Source organism: Capricornis sumatraensis, chromosome 8, assembly GCF_032405125.1.
Source record: "Capricornis sumatraensis isolate serow.1 chromosome 8, serow.2, whole genome shotgun sequence".
In the NCBI taxonomy this organism is placed as follows: Eukaryota; Metazoa; Chordata; class Mammalia; order Artiodactyla; family Bovidae; genus Capricornis; species Capricornis sumatraensis.
Window position 1 is genome coordinate 27,290,012 of NC_091076.1, and position 24,568 is coordinate 27,314,579.

At 40.4% G+C, this 24,568-nt stretch overlaps 1 protein-coding gene across 1 annotated transcript in view; it reads left to right on the top strand.

Annotated features, from left to right (window-relative positions):
• NELL1 (neural EGFL like 1) overlaps positions 1–24,568 on the top strand; it is a 999,502-nt gene that overhangs the window by 915,474 nt on the left and 59,460 nt on the right. Inside the window, exon 15 of the mRNA XM_068977360.1 lies at positions 10,472–10,612. Within this exon, the coding sequence (XP_068833461.1) occupies positions 10,472–10,612 (141 nt within the window). The remainder of the gene's footprint in view (positions 1–10,471; positions 10,613–24,568) is intronic.

Sequence of the window (24,568 nt, forward strand, 5' to 3'; positions counted from 1 at the left end):
TATGGAAGAGCTAGCCTATTCCTACTGTAGAGCCTCTCTTTTTAACTTTTTATTAAAGTATAGTTGGTTTATAATGTTGTGTTAGTTTTTGGTGTACTGCAAAGTGATTCAGTGTGTATACATACACGCAGACACACACACAGACATACACACAACGTGTATGTGTATTTCAGATGCTTTTCCATTACAATATTATAAGATTATAATATTCCATTATCAATATTATAAAATATTGAATACAATCCCCGTGCTATACAGTAGGTCTTTGTTGTTTATCTGCTTAATATATAGTTGTGTGTATCTGTTAATCCTGAGCTAATTTCTCCCTCATCCTCACTTCCTCTTTGGTAACCATAAGTTTGTTTTCTATGTCTGTGAGTCTGTTTCTATTTTGTAAACAAGCTCATTTGTATAAATTTTCTTAGATTCCATATGTAAATGATATATATTTGTCTTTTTCTGACTCACTTCACTTAGTATGATTTTCTCCAGGCCTATCCATGTTGCTGTAAATGACATTATCTCTTTTTTTATGGCTGCGTAAACTTTCATTGTATATGTGTACCACATCTTTATCCATTCATCTGTTAATAGGTACTTAGGTTGTTTCCATGTCTTTGCTATTTATAGCACTTACAAATAGTGCTGCTATGAACACTGGGGTGCTTGTATCTTTTTGAATTAGGGCTTTTTCCAGATATATGCCCAGATGTGGGCTTGCCAGATCTTATGACAGCTCTATTTTGAGTCTTATAAAGAATCTCCAGACTGTTCCCCATGGTGGCTGTTCCAATTTGCATTCCCACCGAGAGTGCAGGAGGGTCCCCTTTTCTCCACTGTTTTCAGCGTTTGATATTTGTTGACTTCTTAAGGATAGACATTCTGACTGGTGTGAGCTAATACCTCCATGTGATTTTGAGCCTCGCTTTTTTATTTGTCTTTTTAGTTTCCCTCATGTATTCTGAGATATGCTATGCTCAGGAAAATCCTGGAACTCAGCAATTATTCAATAATAATCAGGTTTGCTTTCACTATACTTCAGCACTTTATGGTATAACTTCCACTTCCTTAAATTCATGTAATTTGGTGGTGGAGGAGAGAATCCAGTTTTATGGGATATATATTATAGATTTGGGCTTCCCAGGTGGCACTACTGCTAAAGTACCCATCTACAAAATGCCAGAGATGTAAGAGACACAGGTTCAGTCCCTGGGTCAGGAAGATCCCCTGAGGAGGGCATGGTAGCCCACTACAGTGTTCTTGCCTAGAAAATCCATGGATAGAGGAGACTGGCAGGCTATAGTACATGAGAATGCAGAGTCAGGCACTACTGAAGCAACTTAGCATGCATGCGCATACCCATATTACAGAGTCACAGATTCTATTCCTGAATGTTTTGCAGTATTACAGCTGTCTCAGAATACAAATGAACACTTTTAAAGATCCAGAAATCATCTCTCAGTCCTTACCAGTTACCTGATTACAAGTTAATATTAACTTTTTTCTGTCTTCTCTTTTTAAGCAGAAATATAGATGCCAACATTAATAACCTATTCAATGGGAGAAGAAATAGATTCTGCTTAAGGGTCTTTTTTGTTCATTTCTATGAACTTTGATTTTGTTATCCCTGATCTACAGGTGAGAAAGCAAACATTTGGAAAAAAAACTCTAAACAATACATTAGTGTGTTGGTGAACAGGAGTTTGAAGTCATATTTGTCCAAAGCCGATGTTCTTAACCATGGTTATGCGTTTACATTCTAGTTGTCCTGATACACTCTACATGTCTGGTGTAAAGAGGCTTTATCTTTTAATTTTTTATCGTAGGGTGGAATACAGCTTCATACAAGTATGCTTAATAAACTGTTGAATGAGCAAAAGCGTCAAGTTTTCCCTTATGACTAAACATACAAACCTATAGAAAAGTTATAATCCAGCTGCAGCTGGAACCACTGTTTCACTGTGAACTTCACCTAATTCATATGAAATCTAAGAGAGAGGAGATCAGCTGAGGGGAGAGATTGATCCAACTGAAGAAACTAGAATTTTGCAAGAATCCAAGGAGGTGTTTGTCAATGACTTTTGGTAGCAAATTCACTGTACATTCAATATAGGATTAAACGTGTTGCTTAGGATACATCCTATGTAAGAAACCTTTGGTAGCCATGGTGGTAAATTAAAAACTCAAGGCACAGGATACATCCTATTTAAGAAACCTTTGGTAGCCATAGTGGTAAATTAAAAACTCAAGGCACAGGATACATCCTATTTAAGAAATCTTTGGTAGCCATGGTGGTAAATTAAAAACTCGAGGCACAAATAAGACTCTTGATTGAAGACAACTTTACCTGTGTGTCTTTTGTTGCTTATTGTGCTGCCTTAAAAATCTCTGAAAATTAGACTCGGAAGCAAAGTCTTTTTTAATTTTTATTTATTTTTTAATATAAATTTATTTATTTTAATTGGAGGTTAATTACTTTACAATATTGTATTGGTTTTGCCATACATCAACATGAATCTGCCACAGGTATACACGTGTTCCCCATCTGGATCCCCTCTCCAAGTCTTAAACAAACCAAACCAAACCAACCAAACAACAAAAAGAAACTACATGTTGTCTTTTAGAGGTAGATAATATATAAAGATTAAACTAACCCCATAATATTTAGTTTTGTGAACTGACTTTGTATCTCTGTGATTTGCAAACAGCAGGATCTCTTGTGGTACTTTGAATCTCTTTCATTCATTCATTCCTACAAACTTTTATTGGCCACTTTCAAACTACTTGACAGTCCCTTATAATCACATGAAATGTACACCTAAGATGTTGTCTCAATTCTTAGAAACTCTGCATTTCAGTGATGTACAGAAAAGGGGAAATACTGCTGTGCTTAAATAGATGTGTGTGTATACATTGAATCACTAGGGGAGATAGGCGCTGTATATCTGGAGGAGTTGGAGAAGGCGGTATCAGTTGGAGTTTGAAGGAAGAGCATATATTATATGCTGCTTTTTCCTGATCAAGTTCCTGGATTTCATGGATTGTGTTGTCTTCATTTTTGTATATGCTACAACACAAATATCATCCTTGACTCATATTTTCGTCTCAGAGGATATTTAGAGAATTGAATAAATGTATTGTCTTTGTATAAATCATTCTTTCTTCATTTATCAATGACATGATGTGAGAGAGTGACGAATATGGGTTCTAGCTCATTATGAACTTGGTCTCACCATTTGTCAATTGTGTGACCTTGGCTCTCACGTGAATTATCACATTGTTGTTGTTCAGTCACTAAGTTGTGTCCAACTCTTTGCGACCCCATGGACTGCATAACTCCAGGCTTCCCTGTCTGTCACTATCTCTTGGAGTTTGCCCAAACTCATGTCCATTGATTTGGTGATGCCATCCAACCATCTCATTCTCTGTTGCCCTCTTCTCCTCCTGCCCTCAATCTTTTCCAGCATCAGGATCTTTTCCAGTGAGTTGGCTCTTCACATCAAGGGGCCGAAGTATTAGAGCCCCAGCTTCAGCATCAATTCTTTCAATGAATATTCAGGGTTGATTTCCTTTAGGATTGACTGGTTTGATCTCCTTGCTGTCCCAGGACTCTGAAGAGTCTTCTCTAGCAGCAGAATTCAAAAGAATCAGTTCTTCAGTGCTCAGCCTTCTTTATGGTCCAACTCTCACATCAGTACATGACTTTATCTTTGACTATATATTGGATCTTTGTCAGCAAAGTGATGTCTCTGCTTTTTAATACACTGTCTAGGTTTGTCATAACTTTTCTTCCAAGGAGCAAGCATCTTTTAATTTCATGGCTGCAGTCACCATTTCCAATGATTTTTGGAGTCCAAGAAAATAAAATCTGCCACTGTTTCTATTTTTTCCCCCACCTATTTGCCATGAATTATTATGTAGCAGACACTGAATACAGAAATGAATACTATAGGTTCCAAGCCCAAGAATCCTCCAATGTCTCTCCACCATTTTCAGGTCTGTGCTGGATTAAACTGAGATTTAAACAAAACTCTAGTATTTGCTATAGGAAGGAAAAATGAATGTTTTGTGTGCGTGTTTCCTTTGGGATGGCTGACACTGGCTGATGCAGCCAGGCACACTGTAATTTATCAGAATTCCTTAAGACAGGGAGCCGGATTCCATAGTGAACTCACAGAGACCCCATTCCCAGAGCATCTGTCTTGTTTGTTTGCCTGTAGCAAGTGCTGACTGGTAGAAACAAATCTCTTAGGACAAAGGCAGCCGCAAGCCATTTACCATTTTTAAAGTCCCTGTGGTATCACTGAAAAGCTTCCAAGTATTTTCTGTATTTGGGTTTGTGGTGGTTGCTTTTAATACTACTATGACTACGTAGAAGAAATAGTTTTCTGAACACGATGAAAATATGAGCACCTCTCATGTGCAGCCTGGTTTCATATAAAATGAAATTGTTAGTTTCAGTTACAGACCTGACCCACAGAATAGAAAGCTGCAGCCTTGTTTCCAGGTGCTGGTCTGTCTTGAGCCTTGATTATTCCCAGTGAGTCCCCAGAAACTGCCGTGGTCAGTGCAGCTGCCAGGCAAGGGACGCCACGACTACTTTCCTAGTTTTCCCTACAAGCCAGGGATTCCCTAGTGTCTGTAAAGTAATTGTAGATGTATAAATTGTCTGCTTTTCTTCACTCCCTGTAAGAGTTCCCTATGCTACACAGATAGCTTCTACCCTGCTGGAAGCTTTTGCTAGTCTCTCTTACTTCAGTTTGGGAATAAAAACATCTGTGAATTGAAAAAAAAAAAAATTTGCACATCTTGCACTACTCCTGCTCCTCCTGCTGCTGCTAAGTCACCGCAGTCGTGTCTGACTCTGTGCAACCCCAGAGACGGCAGCCCACCAGGCTCCCCTGTCCCTGGGATTCTCCAGGCAAGAACGCTGGAGTGGGCCACCATTTCCTTCTCCAATGCATGAAAGGGAAAGTGAAGTTGCTCAGTCGTGTCGTAACGCCATGGACTGCAGCCTACCAGGCTCCTCCTGCTCCTCCGAGAAACTGCTTATTAATTGAGGGCAGGGGAGTTATTCGTAAGGTGTTCAGACAATTTAACCTCCAAACTGGGTTGGTTTTGAGAGTGAATGGGGCAGCAGGTGACCCTGAGACCAACCAGAACATATGACTGTTTTGGTTATTTGGGAAGCTTTTGCTTTTATATTTCCTGGTTTCTTGACACATTAACTGTGGCTAGATGGTTGTTACCTAAATACTGTCCTTAGTCTAGCAGCAGCAGGGTCTGTGGGGATCATAATTGCCTTTCTGGAAGCTTTGGAAATAAGTGCCTGAGGCCGAATGTGTTGCTGCTTTGTTACAGAGACTTATCTTTCAGCCTCATATAGAGGTGGTACCTCTGAAAATCAGTCTTACAGTTGTGCTGTTCCTCTTGGTGACCTGCATTTAGAAGTAGCCAAACTGACTTCATAACTTAGGGCCAGTCCTTCCCCTCTGTGAGACATAGCCTCAGGTAATTTCTCTGTTTCAACTTTTGAACCTTTTAATGATCCAAGGTGTGTCCCACTGAACCACATGGCTATAAAAATTTCAGAAATGAGAACATAGCTGTTGAAAATCTATTTATTGGAGATGTATACTAAATGCACACACAACCTGGCTGCAATGACTGAAGGTGCACAGAAGTACTTGATCCTGGGGGCTGATTGCATTTAGAAACGTAAGGGATGTGCTAGGCCAAAGGACAGCATGAAGGGGATGTCCCAGCCATGAAGGAATAAGATGCCACTTGGCAGACAATGACCACGATGGAGTTGTCTGGAACAGAGAGCTGCATCGTTCTTCTCTATTCTTGACTGCCATGAGATAAGAATGGCAGTTTTCAAACTACGTTCACAGCCTTGTACACAACTCAGGACTTTTCAGGGACATAGTACCACAGGTCACTTATTGCCCCTGAACTGATGCCCATGGCAGGGCATGAGGAACAGGACTGCGAAGTACACTGTATCCATTATGTGTTATGTGCGTGTGCGCCAAGTTGCTTCAGTCGTGTCCGATTCTTTGTGCCCCTATGGACTATAGCCCGCCAGGCTTCTCTGTCCAGGGGGATTCTCCAGGCAAGAAAGCTGGAATGGGTTGCCATGCCCTCCTCCAGTGAATCATACCCACTGAGGGACTGAACCCGTGGCTACCGCATTACAGGTGGATTTGTTACTGCTGAGCCATCAGGGAAGCCCATGTGCTTTATTCATTTCAGTCACTCGGTCGTGTCTGACTCTTTGTGACTCCATGGAATGCTGCACACCAGGCTTCCCTGTACATCACCAACACCCGGAGCTTGCTCAAATGCATGTCCGTTTGAGTTGGTGATGCCATCCAACCATCTCATCCTCTGTCATCCACCTCTCCTCCTGCATTTAATCTTTCCCAGGATAGGGATCTTTTCCAATTAATCAGTTCTTCACATCAGGTGACCAAAGTATTGAAGTTTCAACTTCAGCATCAGTACTTCCAATGAATATTCAGGACTGGTTTCCTTTAGAATTGACTGGTTTCATCTCCTTGCAGTCCATGGGATGCTCAAGGGTCTTCTCCAACACCACAGTTCAAAAGTATCAGTTCTTCGGTGCTCAGCTTTTTTTATGGTCCAGGTCTCACATCCATACATGACTACTGGAAATACAATAGCTTTGACTAGACGGACTTGGTTGGCAAAGTAACGTCTCTGCTTTTTAATATGCTGTCTAGGTTGGTCATAGCTTTTCTTCCAAGGAGCAAGCATCGTTGAATTTCATGGCTGCAATCACCATCTGCAGTGATTTTGGAGCCCCCAAAAATAAAGTCTCTCACTGTTTGCATTGTTTCCCCATTGGCCATGAAGTGATGGGACCAGATGCCATGATCTTAGTTTTCTGAATGTTGAGTTTTAAGCCAACTTTTTCATTATCCTTTTCACTTTCATCAAGAGGCTCTTTAGTTCTTCTTCGCTTTCTGCCATAAGGATAGTATCATCTGCATATCTGAGGTTATTGATATTTCTCCCAGTAATCCTGATTCAAGCTTGTGCTTCATCCAGCCTGGCATTTTGCATGATGTACTCTGCATTTAAGTTAAATAAGCAGGGTGACAATATACAACCTTGATGTACTCCTTTCCCGATTTGGAACCAGTCTGTTGTTCCATGTCATGTTCTAACTGTTGCTTCCTGACCTGCATACAGATTTCTCAGGAGGTAAGTTAGGCAGTCTGGTATTCCCATCTCTAATAATTTTCCACAGTTTGTTGTGATCCACACATTCAAAGGCTTTGGCATAGTCAATAAAGCAGAAGAATGTGTTTTTCTGAAAATCTGTTGCTTTTTTGATGATCCAGTGGATGTTGGCATTGATCTCTTGTTCCTCTGCCTTTTCTAAATCCTGCTTGAACATCTGAAAGTTCACAGTTCACGTACTGTTGAAGCCTGACTAGGAGGATTTGGAGTATTACTTAGCTAGCATGTGAGATGAATGCAATTGTGCAGTACTTTGAGCATTCTTTGGCATTGCCTTTCTTGGGATTGGAATGAAACCTGATTTTTCCAGTCCTGTGGCTACTACTGAGTTTTCCAAATTTGCTGGCATATTGAGTGTAGCACTTTCACAGCATCATCTTTCAGGATTTGAAATAGCTCAACTGGAATTCCATCACCTCCACTAGCTTTGTTCATAGTGATGCTTTCTAAGGCCGACTTGACTTCACATTCCAGGATGTCTGGCTCTAGGTGTGTTATCATACCATCGTGGTTATCTGGGTCATGGAGATCTTTTTTGTACAGTTCTGTGTATTCATGCTACCACTTCTTAATATCTTCTGCTTCTCTTAGGTCCATACCATTTCTGTCCTTTATTGTGCCCATCTTTGCATGACATGTTCCCTTGGCATCTCTAATTTTCTTTAAGAGATCTCTAGTCTTTCCCTTTCTATTGTTTTCCTCTATTTCTTTGCATTGATTGCTGAGGAAGGCTTTCTTATCCTTGCTATTCTTTGGAACTCTGCATTCAGATGCTTATATATTTCCTTTTCTCCTTTGCCTTTGCTTCTCTTCTTTTTTCAGTTATTTGCAAGGCCTGCTCAGATAACCATTTTGCCATTTTGCATTTCTTTTTCTTGGGGATGATCTTGATCACTCCCTCCTGTACAATATCATGAACCTCCGTCCATAGTTTCTCAGGCACTCAGTCTATCAAATCTAATCGCTTGAATCTATTTGTTACTTCCACTGTATAATCATAATGGATTTGATTTAGGTCATATCTGAATGGTCTATTAATTTCCCCTACTTTTTTCAATTTTAGTCTGAAATTGGCAATAAGAAGTTCATGATCTGAGCCACAGTCAGCTCCTGGTCTTGTTTTTGCTGACTGTATAGAGCTCTCCGTCTTTGGCTGCAAAGAATATAATCAATCTGATTTCAGTATTGACCATCTGGTGATGCCCATCTGTAGGGTTATCTCTTGTTTTGTGGGAAGAGGGTGTCTGCTATGACCAGTGTGTTCTCTTGGGAAAACTCTGTTCGCCTTTGCCCTGCTTCAGTTTGCACTCCGAGGCCAAACTTGCCTGTTACTCCAGGTATCTCTTGACTTTCTACTTTTGCATTCCAGTCCCGTGTAATGAAAAGGACAACTTTTGGGGGGGTTAGTCTAGAAGGTCTTGTAGGTTTTCATAGAACTGTTCAACTCCAGCTTCTTCAGCGTTACTGATTGGGAGTATAGGCTTTTATTACTATAACATTGAATGGTTTGCCTTGGAATCAAACAGAGATCATTCTGTTGTTTTTGAGATCACAACCAAGTACTGCATTTTGGACTCTTTTGTTGACTATGAGGGCAACTCCATTTCTTCTAAGGGATTCTTGCCCACAGTAGTAGATATAATGGTCATCTAAATTAAATTCACTCATTCCAATCCATTTTCGTTTACTGATTCCTAAAATGTCAATGTTCACTCTTGCCATCTCCTGTTTGACCACTTCCAATTTGCCTTGATTCATGGACCAAGCATTCCAATTTCCTTTTCAATATTGTTCTTTACAGCATTGGACTTTACTTCCATCACCAGTCCCATCCACAACTGGGTGTTGCTTTTGGTTTGGCTTCGTCCCTTCATTCTTTCTGGAGTCATTTCTCCACTGATCTCTAGTAGCATATAGGGCACCTACTGACCTGGGAGGTTGATCTTTCAATTTCCTATCTTTTTGCCTTTTCATACTGTTCATGGGGTTCTCAAGGCACGAATACTGAAGTGGTTTGCCATTCCCTTCTCCAGTGGGCCACATTTTGTCAGAACTCTCCACCATGACCCGTCCGTCTTGAGTCACCCTACATGGCATGGCTCATAGTTTCATTGGGTCAGACAAGGCTGTGGCCCATGTAAACAGTTTGGTTAGTTTTCTGTGACTATGGTTTTCATTCTATCATGTGGTTTTCATGTGTTATATATTAGTATGAGTTTAATTTCTTTTTATATAAGACTGCTGTAGTATAGGTATTTCCAGGAGAAATAGGGGAAGATTCCCAGCCAGAAATTGCTATATTCCAAGAAATAGTTATCTGAAGAGGCTGTGTAAGATGAGCTGAGGCTACCGTGACCATCAACAGCTCATCTTTCTGCAGGGGTGTCACTTTCCTTCAGCTTAGAGGCAAGTCTTTGGGCTAGAGAATCTGAGTGAACCATGCATTTGCTGATTCTATGAAGCCAGATTCTAGAGCAAATAGAGCCTAGAATACTTCCTTTAATGAGGAATGACTGAAGAACGAGTAGCTCTGATTGACTATCATAAATCAAGTCATTTAGTGAATTGGCAGTTGTAGAGATAGAACAATAGTTGCCAAATTGTGCTCCCCCAAACCTTAGTTTCATAAGCTGCAATCCAAAGAAAAACTACTCTTCACCCAAGTAAATATTGGAAACGGCGCATATTATGATTCTCCTCTTCAAGTTACAGGGCATATAAATATGTTAAATCTCCGAGACTGAAATCTAAAAATCATTAGCTTAACACTGTTTAAGATAGAGCTTCCTGGCCTGATTTGTTCACAGATATTTTCAAAGAATACCAAGCAATATCTGGAGTTACTCTTTTGGAATCACCAATTCAGAGAAGAATCATATTCTCTGAATTACAGACCTGTGCCAGACATCCTCCATTTAGTTTTTGGTGATTCAGCATGTGCAGTCAGAAATGTCTTCATGACCATCAGCTCTCATCCATTGTTCAATTCATGAGAGAGCATCCAAAATGAGCTTTCATTTTGTTTGAATTCTGGGGAAAAAGATGGGACTTGGTTCTTCCAGTAACTTTCATTTTAGGTGACTCACCGGTTTTAATCAGTATGTTGACATGACTATGTTAGGTGTGTTAGGTGTTTATTAAAAGGTTAGTGTCGAAAGAAATTAATGTCCTGGTGGGCTTGTGTTTTTCTCTGAGGCAGATATTGATGAATGTGCAGAGGGGATCATTGAGTGCCACAGCCATTCCCGCTGCGTTAACCTACCAGGGTGGTACCACTGTGAGTGCAGAAGCGGTTTCCATGACGATGGGACCTATTCACTGTCCGGGGAGTCCTGTATTGGTAAGCAGCTTTCAGCCATGCCCTCCATCCCTCTGGACCTTTGCAGGAGTGGCAGCCTGCTTTGGTAGTCTATTCAGCTCCTAGTGTTAAAATATGACCCCTCACTGGTTAAAACTCATCAGTTTTCAAATTTGCTCCGTCTATAATCCAGGGATCAGGCCAGGAATTATGCAATGTAGAGTTTTAGAACTATTATTCAAAAACTAGGGCAGTCGGAGGACAAAGCCTGAGTCTGTAGGCTGTGGTATTTAGTTCTTTCTGAAGGAAACTGTGATGACTTGCTAGAATTTTTTGCAGTTTGAGATGCAGCTGTGGGAGAAAAGGAAATATTACTGGACATAGAAAGTTCCGTTTAAATCTCAGCTCTTATGCTACAAATGTCACTGCATCTCTCTAAGCCTTCATTGTGAATATATAAAAATGTGGATAATAATGCACATATTTATATTGTTAGACTTAAATGGGATGCCATATATTTAAAGATTATAAGCTTTGGATTGATGCACAAATATAATAGTCAAATTAACCTTATTATTGTTGCTATTAGTGCTGCCATCATCTTTGCAAGGTCTCCTTTAATCTCTTTTCTGCTTATGGTTCTGTTACCTGCTGAACAGAGGAAGTTAACAGATAGAGTTCTTCACCTTTAAGACCTTATACCTTTCATGAAATCCAAACAACTGATCAAGAATGTAATTGTTTCCATGAGAACCTTAACCAATCCAGTTATTTCATGTCATGTGGACTCAGCTGAATTCTTAATGCTGATTTGAGCTGACCCAGAGGGCAAGCATTCTGACCATGGGTTCTCAAAGTTCAGAATGCTGAATTAGAAAGTGGAAATTTGATTTTGAAAATCCATTGTCTCTGCTCACCACGTGTCTTTTTTTCCCTAAAGGTTGCTGCTAAGAACCAATCAGTGTTTTTACAACTTCTGCCCTGAGATGGGCTCTGAAGCAAAGATGCATTAGGGAAGATTAAGCACATAGCTTGTCCATTGCAGTCTTGGTATTACTGTTGAAAGGTGTGCAGCGCAGTGGTTGCGGGCATAGACCCTTGAGCCAGACTCCCTGTGGTCAGATTCCAGCTCTGCCATGACTAAGTATGCTGCAAGATCTTATCTAAACTGTACCTCAGTTATCTTGTGTGTAAAATGGAAATGGTCATATGTTTCTGCATACTCAGCACTCTATTTCATACTCCATCCCTATTCTTTTTATTGTTAAAGCAATGATTTGCAACTTTACAGAGAGCTTTGCATTTATCCTGGGTCTTCATATACTTCCTTTACTCCGTGGCCAGGAACTTCTGTATATATGCAACTCATAGTAGATAGATGTTATGTGAATAGGAATAGATCAAATGGCTCTTGTTATTGGAGATAGAAAGATATAATTTTGACGTATGTGATATTACATTTGTGGACTAAAAACAAAACTTTCACTTTGAAAAACTGTATTTGAAATCAATAAATGTGGGATGCTCAGCTTTTTGTTCATGAAAGACCATAGCGATCAGCTCGTTGATGCAATTGACCACCATGGTGTCACACCCTTCTGTACCTTTGCACGCGCCGACCCTCTCTGGGTGGAATGGAGCAGAGCTCTGACTCAGGGATGACCCTCTCTTTTCCTGATCATGCTGATTTGAAAATGAATTTCTGCTCATTTCCCTAACTTCAGCTCAGATTTCACCAGATCGCCATGAAGCGTTCTTTGAAATTTTCATAGGAGTTATCAGTCCTCTCCTCTGCTAACTCTCGAGCTTCTATCCTGGCATAAGCTTCTGTAGCTGGTCTACTGTTCCGTTTATTGTTCTTGCACTAGTCTGTAAACATAAAGTAAGGTTTATTGTTCTGTCTCTTCAGCGAGACACTTTGGTAATTGGTGTTCAGTAAATGAGAAAATGCAACCATAGTTCATCTGTCCAATAAAGAAACACAGTCATAGAAAGGGTAACACCTTGCTTCTGGCCTCACAGCTTATTTGGTACAAGTAGAGACGCAAGCCTAGGTCAAAGGTGACCCTACATCCCAAATGCCAGGGACAACCCCTCTTTATGCCTATTCTGATGTAATTACCAGTCGTGCCCTGTCCCTGTCATAAATGTCCCTGCTAGGATGTCAGATGTCATGGCCACCTCACCTACTGATTTCTCTCTGCCATGCTGAGTGGTGTGCCTGGGGGAACAGAGCTCTGCCTCCCCAGGGATGCACTTTCTTCATCCATGAATTGATTCCAGCTCTGCACAGGAAGACATTCGTGAGCTGGAGTCCTTGGCAAAGAACTAGGGTTGTTTTTATTAGTAACATTTTAAAGTTGGATAATCGTTCATCTGAATTCCCTTTCATTTCCTCACTAAAAATAGCTTTGTAAATGAGTCTTACTAAGAACAGGAATCTGACCAGCATTTAGGTTTGTTTGTTTGTTTTTTCCTCTTGGTAACTGAAAGCACTGTTGGTTCAGAATATTTCTTGGCATAATAGATGCATCAATCTGATCATATCACTTTCTTCTTATATTCTTCTAATGCCTTCCCAGTAAATGTAAAATAAATTTCTAACTCTTCGCATGGTCTTTCCTCCAGGCTTTAGGTGACATTGTCCCTGTCCACTTTTGGGCTTTCTCTTACATGTGTTAGCCTTTCTGATCTTTTCAAGTCTTGCACGTGACAGTGAAATCACCTGATTTTAGGGCCTTTGCCTTTGCTGGAACACTGTCTGGAACACTCAATATCTGTTTTCTTGCATGTTTTTAAAATGAAATACAGCTGATTTACAATGTTGTGTTAATTTCACATGTATAGCATGCATTGTGTTAAGTTGCTTCAATCATGCCCAACTCTTTGCAACCCTATGGACTGTAGCCAGCCAGGCTCCTCTGTCCATGGGATGCTCCAGGCAAGAATACTGGAGTGAGTAGCATGCCCTCCTCCAGGGGATCTTTCCAACCCAGGGATCGAACTCATACCTTTGATGTCTCTTGCATTGGCAGATGTGTTCTTTACCACTAGCACCACCTGGGAAGCCTGTGTATAGCGTAGTGATTTTTTTTTTCTTTGCAGATTATATTCCATTACAAGATACTGGAAATAATTTCTGGTGCTATACAACAAATCCTTGTTATCTATTTTATGTATAGTAGTTTGTATCTGTTAATCTCATACTCCTATTTGTCCCTCCCTCCTTCCACTTCCCTTTTGGTATCCCAAAGTTTGTTTTATGTGTTTGTGAGTCTGTTTTGTAAGTAAGTTCATTTGTATCATTTTTGTTAGATTCTACATGTAATTGATATCAGATATTGTTTTTCTTTCTCTGACATATCACTTAATATAATGTTCTCTGCATCCATCCATGTTGCTGCAAAAGGCAGTTGTTTGTTCCTTTTTATGACTGAGTAATATTCCATTATGTGTATGTGTGTACACACACATATATACCACATCTTCTTAAGCTGATCATTTCTTGATGGACACTTGGATTGTTTCCATATCTTACCTTTTGCAAATAAGTGCTACTATGAACATTGAATGCATGTATCTTTTCACATTAAAGTTTTTGTTTTTCCAGATATATACCCAGGAGTGGAGTTGCTAGATGATATGATAGTTCTATTTTCACTTTTCAAAGGAACCTCCATACTGCATTCCATAGTGCATGCCTACATGCTAAGTCACTTCAGTCATGTCCAACTCTGCGACTTTATGACTGTGGCCCATGAGGCTCCTCTGTCCATGGGGATTCTCTACGCAAGAACACTGAGGTGGGTTGCCATGCCCTCCTCCAGGGGATCTTCCCAACCCAGAGATCAGACTCATGTCTCTTACATCTTTTGCATTGCCATGAGGGTTCTTAACCACTGAGCCACCAGGGAAGCCCATTCTCCAGTGGCTACACCAATTTACATTCCACCAGAAGCGTAGGAAACTCCCCTTTTCTTAACACCTTGTCTGCTCCTGCTGCTAAGTCACTTCAGTCATGTCCGACTCTGTGCAACCCCAGAGACAGCACCCCACCAGGTCCCCCATCCCTGGGATTCTCCAGGCAAGAACACTAGAGTGGGTTGCCATTTCCTTCTCCAATGCATGACAGTGAAAAGTGAAAGTGAAGTCGCTCAGCTGTGTCTGACTCTGTGCAACCCCATGGACTGCAGCCCACCAGGGTCGTCCATCCATAGGATTTTCCAGGCAAGAGTACTGGAGTAGGGTGCCATTGCCTTCTCCAACACCTTGTCTAGTACTTATTATTTGTAAAGCTCTTTCTTCATTTAGTTCTTAGCTCAAATGCCACTTTTTTGAGGAGACTCTCCCTGGCCATTTTATCTGAAGTAGTTGCTTCATTGTATCACTCTCTTTTATGCCTTTTACAGCATTTTTTTGTTTTCATATGTATTGTGCATATGTGTATGTGTAACTGTCTCCTCCCACAAATGTACAGATCCTTGGGGGGCAGAAACCTTGTCTGTATTTCACCACCGTACATTTGTTGCTTTATCGTGTACACACAAGGTAGGCATTCCATGCATATGTGTCAAATGATTGAAGGAATAGATAGAACTCTATCAGGACAAGTTTATTTTGTATTGGGGCTGACACAACTAGTTGTGTAGACTGCAGTGAGTAACGTAAGATGCTAAACATCACAACATAATGTAAGTCTTTTGTTTCCAAAAAAAAGTATTTATTAAGAACAACCATTACACCAGTACTGTGTTAAGCCTTCTGGGAATATGGGCTTGAAGACGATAAGATCTCTGTTCTTGGGGGATTTAGAACTTGAAATATTCTGAGTCATAATAACGTATCTTAATAGCACTGAAAATTAGTACATAAAATAAGGTATAAATAATATCAGCTACTAATGCTTACATTTAAAAGCAATAGTGGCATCTAAGACAGTCTTCTTTTAAGTGTTTTAGGAACATGCACTCAGCTATGCTTTTTCCCCAGATAATAGCAGGAATAGCATATGTTGGAATCTAAAACGTGGCAGTTGTAGGCTTTTAAGGGAGTAGTCACATGTCACTCCATGCCATTTTTCTTAGATGAGGATAACACCTGCTGTATTGACTTCATCAGTTACTGTAAACATCTAATGTTAGTAGTGTCATAAAGAACAGCACCCTTGCAAGATTTCCCATTGCCTCTTTCTCCTAAAGTCTACTGATCATACAGTTGAAGAAATGACTAGTTTTGGTATTGTAGAGACAGACAGAATCATCCTTCTTGAGGAGTTTATCAGAGTCTCGTTTGTTTCCCTGTCTCGCTCTCATTTGCTTGTTTATAATTCCAGGAGAGATGGACACACAAAGATTTACTAGCTAGTATTTATTGAGACGATCCTCTGGAGAAGGGCATGGTTACCCACTGCAGTATTCTTGTCCGGCGGGTTTCATGGACAGAGGAGCCTGGTGGGCTACAGTCCATGTGGTCGCAAAGAGTTGGACTCGACTGAGCGACTAGCACTTTCATTTTCTGCATGTATTGAAGATGATAGCGCTGCCTTGTTACTGTCGGGTCCAGTGTACTCTGTGTTTGGATGCAGTGGTGGGAGTCTGATTCTCAGTATTTACATAGAAGCTCTGAGCAGTTCCTTTTTATCCAGGCATAGCTATCTTGGCCATTTGGAAATGAAAATATATATAAATAATGCCATGTATGAAGAGCAGGATTTTTTGAAAATGAAAGTCTAACTCCCTTGGATGTTAGTCAGTCTCTATGATTTGCTTCTGCCTTTGAATCTTTATTTCCCTCTGCTCCCTCTCATGCTTAACATGGATTCTCAAGCCTCCTCAAATATTTCTTCCAGTCTTTTCAAACCCTGCAATCTTTACTCCTTTGCTTGTATTCTTTTCCCTGACTGTCTCTCTATCCCACTTTCTGCTTGTCAAAATCCTGATGAAGTTTTACCCCCGAACCAGGGATTCTTAAATTTGCTTCACAGTAGATTCACCTGCATAGCTTTTTAAATATACTTACAATGGGATATCACACAACTAGAGATTCTAATTCAGTTGGTCTGTTACTGGATAGATGGAAGTCATTTTTTAATGTCTACAAGTGAGTGAAAAAGTTAGCTTAAAACTCAACATTCAGAAAATGAAGATCATGGCATCTGGTCTCATCACTTCATAGGGAAGCAATGGAGACAGTAACAAACTTTATTCTTTTGGTCTCCAAAATCACTGCAGATGGTGACTGCAGACATGAAATTTAAAAATGCTTGCTCCTTGGAAGAAAAGCTATGACCAACCTAGACAGCATGTTAAAAAGCAGAGACATTACTTTGCCAACAAAGGTCCATCTAGTCAAAGCTATGGTTTTCCCAGTAGTCATGTATGGATGTGAGAGTTGGACCATAAAGAAAGTTGAGCACTGAAGAATTGATGCTTTTGAACTGTGGTGTTAGAGAAGACTCTTGAGAGGAGAGAGAAGACTGCAAGGAGGTCAAACCAGTCAGTCCTAAAGGAAATCAGTCCTGAATATTCATTGGAAGGACTGATGCTGAAGTTGAAACACCAATACTTTGGCCACCTGATGCGAAGAACCAACTCATTGGAAAAGACCCTGATGCTGGGAAGGATTGAAGGCGGGAGGAGAAGGGGATGACAGAGGATGAGATGGTTGGATGGCATCACCGACGCAATGGACATGAGTTTGAGTAAGCTCCAGGAGTTGGTGATGGACAGGGAAGGCTGGTGTGCTGCAGTCCATGAGGTTACAGAGTCAGACAAGACTGAGTGACTGAAATGAACTGAACAAGTGATTAGAAAGAATTTTAAGTTAACAGAGACACTCTCATACCTCTCTAATAATAATAAAATGCCTACCTCTTATATGTTGTCACAGCCATGTGTTTGCACCTGTTTTATGGAACTTATCGGATTTTGTTGTTTTCACCGATTCTTTATAACCTATAGACATGTAGCTATTCTTTGGGATGTGGCACCTCTTGGCCCCCCGTTATGGTATCCTCTAAGGGACTCGGTTGCATGAAGTTCCCAGACTCTGGAGTCTGCTCTCTGGTCACTGTAAACAGCTTGGTGAGGACTTACTTGTCAGAACAGCTTCTGCAATCGGTGTGAACATGCAAAGCAAGATAAACAACCAGAAAATGTTCCTCTGGAATCTCTTGAGAAGGGGGTTTCACTTTTTATTGATTGATGTGTCAGAGGTGATTGAAGTGGTCTACAAATGATCTGGGCTCTGCTGTCTTGCCCAGTGCCTAGTTCTCATAGGAGTGGAAATAAAAAGAGGCAGAGGCCAGAGATGCCCCCCTATGATGAACCTTATTGAGGCGGGTGGAGGATTATGAAGCCTTAGCGAGTAACAGTGTGATACATACAGGAGAGGCAGGTTTCAAGTACATATGGGTTTGCTGGGATTCAGATTCCAACTAGGTCACTTTCTAGCTGAGTTGCATTCGGCAAACTATTTAATCTCTCTAAACCTTAGTTTCCTCCATATACGATGATTAAATAATATTTCCTCACGGATTTTTTTTTTTTTTGGTAATACAAGTGCTTCTATATGCAAAAAATCTTAGCAAGTAGCAGATAGTATGAGTCAACATTTAACTGTCCTTCTTTTCTGTCGGATGAAGACAGCAACAGTGATTCTAACAAGAGCTAACATTTATGGAGAGCTTACTTTCTGCCAGGCACCGAGCAATTTACAGAAGTGCCAACTTCATAAATTGATGTGAGGATTAAATAAGTTAACATAAGGGAAAAAACCATTCAGCAGTTGTGGTTTAAGTGCTTAGTAAATGTGAGCCATTATCTTGAACCAAACCCCTATACTATGTGTCAGGGAACCTCATGCATTATCTAATTTAGTTCTCATAACTACCTTAGGAGGGAAGCCCTTTTACTATTGTCATTTTAAAGGAGAGGAAAATAAAATCCCAAGGATTAAGGTAACATCCCAAATTCCAGTCAGTAAGCAGCACACAGAGGCCATAATCCCGGTGCCTTTGATCCCAACCTTCTGCTTTTAATATGTTAACATTGTAAAGCTGTCTGGAGGTGGGGGTACCTGTGATGAGTCCACAGACAGGGGAGATGCTAAGCAGAGCAGTTGGGGGCCAATGAGACAAAGAGAGAAGGAGAATATGAATGAGACCCGGACAAAGAGTTGCTATGTTCTGTCTGAATCAAGAGGTTGGGGGATTGCTTTATTTAAGGGACTCCAGGACTGTATAGTTAGTCCCTCCAGCTAGACCAGGGGCAGGATGTCAAGGTGGCAGGTTCTTGACAATTAATCTGATAGCATCTAAGCCTTGACAGTAGTATCACCTGGCTATCCACTGAGACCATTACCTTCCCTGCATTTCCGATGACATGAATCTGAGTGAAAAAGGAAAGCAAGGGATGGGGAATCAAGAGCATGAGAAATGGTGCCAAGTAGATTTTTAACTAATTATGTTTGATCTTTCACTCATTCATTTATCCCCTGCCTCTTAAAAGTAGTTACTATATACAAAGAACACACATTCAATAGGCTTATTAACAAAGAAATATTTGAAAAATAAAGGAAACATACTAGCCATGAGAGTTAACAAGACATTTATGAATATCCTAACAGGCAGAGCAAAAAGGGAAGAAACATGAATTTTATGAGTTGTTCTGATCTGAAAGGAGTTGGCATAAAAAGTCTTTTAAGCAACAATGGCTCAAATGTGCTTTCCCTCTGTTCCAGAGTAGAGATGTGCCAGGTGGTGAAAATATCTCTGTGGACCACAGTATTTCAAGCTAAGAAAATTTAAGAGACAGAGGCATACATATCCATCTCATAATATTCCTTGGATTTTCTCTCTTTGCAAACAATAGTATTTTCATTGTTCACTGTTTCATTCCATGCCAAAGTATTTTCTTGAAATAGCCCCTGTCCCTCAACCATCCTTGATAATATTTAATGATAGATACCTCATTAACTTCAAAATTGACATTTGTTGCCAAAGAACTTAAGATTTGGTTTTCATGCAAGTAATAAATGAATTATTATTTAAGGGACTTCCCAAAGGCAGATACCACCTGGCCCTGTCGCTGTTTTAAATAGCTTTATGCATTTAACTAGCAGTAGTGTGAAGTATGTGGGGCTATTGTTTGAGGACTCAGAGGACCTCAGCTGCGTGGCATAAAATTGCCACCTTTGAATGAACAGAGAAACAGGGACAGATACCTCCTGGGTCTGGAAATAATATGGAAAAGGACTGGTATAGTCTGGACACAGAATAGAGGAAGAACTCTTCCCAGCTTCAGTGGAGGAGATATTCTGGGTCCCCAGCAAAGGCCTTAGCGTGGGTATTAGCACAGAGCTGCAAATGTTAAATCATGAGAAACATGTCCTCTCAGACCTCTGCAAGTTTTCTGCTTCCCTGCACATTCAGCCGTGCACATATAAGCCTGGAGCTGCTTAACTGCAAGTTAAATTGGGTATATTTGGGGGGCTTCTCAGGGAAGGCAAATGGCCTTCCTCAGTTTTGATGATAAACATTTCAAAAATATAATTTCACAAAATGATGTCAGAATAATATTCATCTCACTAAACTCAGGTGTGAACCTAAGGTTCATTGGTCACCCTCAGCCTATCTGGCCTGACATACCAGGACTATGCAATGTTATCCACTTCAGTTCTAAAACGAAAGACATTTCAGGGAATTATTCTATCAGACCTCAAACTAACTATAGAGAGTATCCTTTCAGCCACCCCTGGCCCGGATTAGTATCTTTTCAATGACAAACACTTTCCTAATGGAAGTGTGACCAGCCGTGGAGCAGATTAAGCAACTTGGAGCCATGCCCTGAAGCTGTGCAGAGTGTATGGAGAGCCAGGAATCTCAATTCTGATCTAAATGGAGATCACCTGGGCAATGATGAAGAGGAAGAAACTAGACAATTATTAAAAAACAACTCTTCACAAGGATTGTGATGCTGTTATACTTATTATAGCCACAAAAATAAGCCTGCTGTGGTCTTATTAAGTTAGGTGCTAGGAAGGATGCAGAGAATTCACCCCTTAGGGACTTTAAAACACCAAGTTGGAGACAAAAATCAACAGACATGAAACAACCAATAGCATTCTGATACAGGTTATCATCTTAGGTGTGTGTTAATAACTCAGTCATGTTCAAATCTTTGTAACCCATGAACTGTAACCTCCAGGCTTCTCTGTCCACGGGATTCTCCAGGCAGGAATCCTGGAGTGGGTCGCGGTGCCCCTCTCCATGGGATCTTCCTGACCCAGGGATCAAACCTGGGTCTCTGGCATTGTAGGCAGATTCTTTACCATCTGAGCCACCAGAGAAGCCCTTATAAGTAACTGTAAAATTATATGGTCAAAACTGTAAGTTTGTAGGTAATTAGGGAGGAGAGTAATCAGAGAGAAATGGAGAACAGCCAGACCATATTGCATGGGGGTGATTAGACTTGAAGGATGGAAAGGTTATGGAGTTTATAGATACAAAAATGAATATTAGTAATAGGGAAGATTATATGATTACTTCATATTCATAACTGATTTTATCCTCAAAACAACCCATCAGGTGGAATTTTGATACTCTCTGCTTGATGGACAAAAACTGCGGTACATAGATGTTTGATAAATTGCCTCTGGTCATCCAGCTATTAACTGGCAGATTTCTTCTTCCAGAAAGTGTTCCTCAATATCCTTACTAAGAACTGTGTACATGTTTAATATTTTTGAAATATTAAACAACAGGAATATTGCTTGCTTTATTGCCCAATAAAGTCTTGCTGCAAAAATGGTACTATAAAAGCCATATTTTTATGTATTGAATGCCAACCGTGTATCATTTCACTTTCAGGAATCCTTTATAGGTAGCAAATGAGGGGAAATAGATCAAGCGGCACAGCCATGTGTGAAAGAGCCCACGTTCTCTTTATCCCCTCAAAGGCCTCTGTCAGTTGTATATTAATTGTAGGTAATTTGTGAAAGGCTTAAATTAAGGTGTCAGTGGTGATCATTATTCAGATAATTGCCTCATTTTCTACTTGACTGTGTGCTAATAGATACACACCTGGTATAAAGCCCATAATTTTTCTTTTTTTTTTTTTTGTTGGAGTATAATTGCTTTACAATGTTGTGTTAGTTTCTACTGAACAATGAAGTGAATTGGCTGTATGTAAACACACGTCCCCTTCCTCTTGGGTCTCCCCGCCATGGATAAAGAAATGTGGAATGTATATATACTATGGACTATTCAGTTCAGTTCAGTCACTCAGTCATGTCCGACTCTTTGTGACCCCATAAGCCTCAGCACACCAGGCCTCGCTGTCCATCACCAGCTCCCGGAGTTCACCCAAACCCATGTCCATCGAGTCAGTGATGCCATCCAACCATCTCATCCTCTGTTGTCCTCTTCTCTTCCTGCCCTCAATCTTTCCCAGCATTAGGTTTTTTTCAAATGAGTCAGCTCTTCGCATCAGGTGGCCAAAGTTACTTCGCCATGAAAAGGAATGAAACTGGTCATTTGTAGAGATATGGATGTGTGTAGAATCTGGCATAGAGAGTGAAGCAAATCAGAAAAACAAGTATTGTACGTTAATGTATATATGCGGAATCTAGAAAAATGGTACAGATGAGTGTAATTTTAAAATTTAGTTTATGTGTGTGTACAGAGGAAATAAGATTACTCCACACCATTGTATTTTAAGGTTCATCACATATCTGTACAAAAGAGAGAGATCTAGGGTGATGGTCATCAAACAGGTCACCTGAGTATATCAGTCAGTGCATTTCCATGCTGCGAGGTGGAGGCTGTGGGAACTTCCAATATTGCTGCAAGGTATCAGGTCACAGACAGGCAGAGCCAATGCTTGAGAGTCAGAAAGGCAGGGATACTGGAAGAGCTGGAGCTGGCTTGCACTCTGCTCAGCTGCTGGGGTCTGGGTGTTCACAGTTTCCTCTTCCCAGTTGTACTAAAGGCACAACCCTGCTTTGCAGGCCTGTATTTTTTTACTAGAGCCTGGTTTCTGCCTGGCAAAAGAGAACAAGAACAAAGTAATTGGCACTAATTGAAGCTTTTCCTTTTCCCTGCAGTTAACATGAATTGTTCAAACCAGACTGGGATGATGCTTTCAACAGAGCATTTATCAGAGTCTGGATCTTAGGACACTAATGCTGGGATATTTTTCAGCAGAGGCTTTACTCATAAATATGTTTGGGAAATTCTACACTATATAGAGTCAAGGTGGCTTACTAACTGCAGGACTTTTCAGAGCCTTTATGTTGAGAGTGTCCAGAATTTATTTGGCTTTAAAGCCTTTCCCCTCTTAAGCATCCTGTGGAATTTGGCACTTTGCAGAATATACTAACTGAAAACTCAAGAATAAATATAGCCCTGTCTAATGTTTCTAGAAAACCTATTTGTTCAGTATCATTGAATAATGTGCTGTTCAAAATAGGGAGGGTTTTTTTTTTTTTTCTCAGTTCTGCAATGAAACATTTTTGGACATAATTGTTCCTTAAGTACCAGCAATTTTTATATTATTATTCATTTCTATTATTAATTAATTTTTCTATAAGACAATCATTTGCGTTTTTGTCTCTTGCATTCTTTTCCTGTGATTATTAACAATGTATTGAGTAATCTTACGTTTACTGTTGTGTATTGAGTAATCTTCTAAAGGCTTATTGGGGCATAGCTGTTTTGTCCCAAAGCTAACTTATCCCAGTCCTTATGTTTTTGACACCTTTTTTCTCCTTTGAATAAGTGTATTTTATGTCTTTCATGTATTATAACCTAACTGGTACTTTTTTTAAATGATACTTAGAAGATTGCTTTCTTTTCTACTGTGTTAAATGAAGACTTGGTAGTTCAATGTCTCTGGCTACAGCAACTCAGAAGCAATAATTAGAAGCCAGCTGCCTCTTTAGGCTCTGGGGATATAAAGAAGGATGATACAGGTCTCCAGGGGCGCCCCATGACGATTCTGTGTTGTGTGAGTCAACCCAATGGCAGTCTGAGAAAATGAAGCAAGTCGGATGGGAGCTGTGAGGAGGGCTTTCTTGGAGGCAGAGATGGGGTCATGCAGTGACTGTACAAGAGAGTAACAGTTGTGTGATACACAAAGAAAATGACTGATTTTCCCCCTAAAAAAGTGCAATTTGGGGTTTTCTATAAGGTCTTCTCCTTCAATGTGAACTTGGCATATTTAGAAAGATCAAGCAACAATAGAGGCACTTTGATTTTTCTGGCGTAGGATCTTGAAGCTAACACCATGCAAAATCCTCTTGATGAGTTTTAAATGACTTTTTTTGGTCCTCCTGAAGAGTTAGTACCAAATGAGTGACAATCGAATGACTAAGGGGGCAAGTATTTCTAAAAATTGTTCCGAACATTACTTCCTGTGAACTCTGGAAGCTGAGTTTCATAGCGCTTAGGGCAGAGGTTCTAGAAGTGTGACCCTTAGACCAGCAGTTTCATCAGCATCACCTGGGAAGTTGTGGGAAATGAAACTTCTCTACCCGACCCCAGACCTACTGCATAAGCAAACCTGGGAGTGGGCATGGCCATCTATTTTTTAATGCTCCTTCTTTAGTGGATTCTGATGTTCACTCAAGTTTGAAACCCAGTTTGTCTTTTATTTCACTGAAAGGCTTCAGAGGGTGTCCATGAATGCCCTGAACCTGCGTGCAAGTTTGTGTATATGTGTGTTCATGCCTCTTTTGGAGAAAGCAGAACCGTATTTTTCACTGGGGGTCTCAGAATAACACTGACTCCAACAATGTAAAAACCACTCTTGAAACATCAGGATCCAGCCTCAGTGTTCCCAGTCTGACTTTCCACCTGAAGATCTATAATTCAGTCTCTGGGGGAGTCACCTGCCTTCCTTTCTTAGTTTCTGAGCACTGCGTGGAATTGAATTCCATGTAGTTGTCAGCTTCTTGCTTCTTGAAGTGCAGTGTGAGCAATTGTTTCATTACCGAAATGTG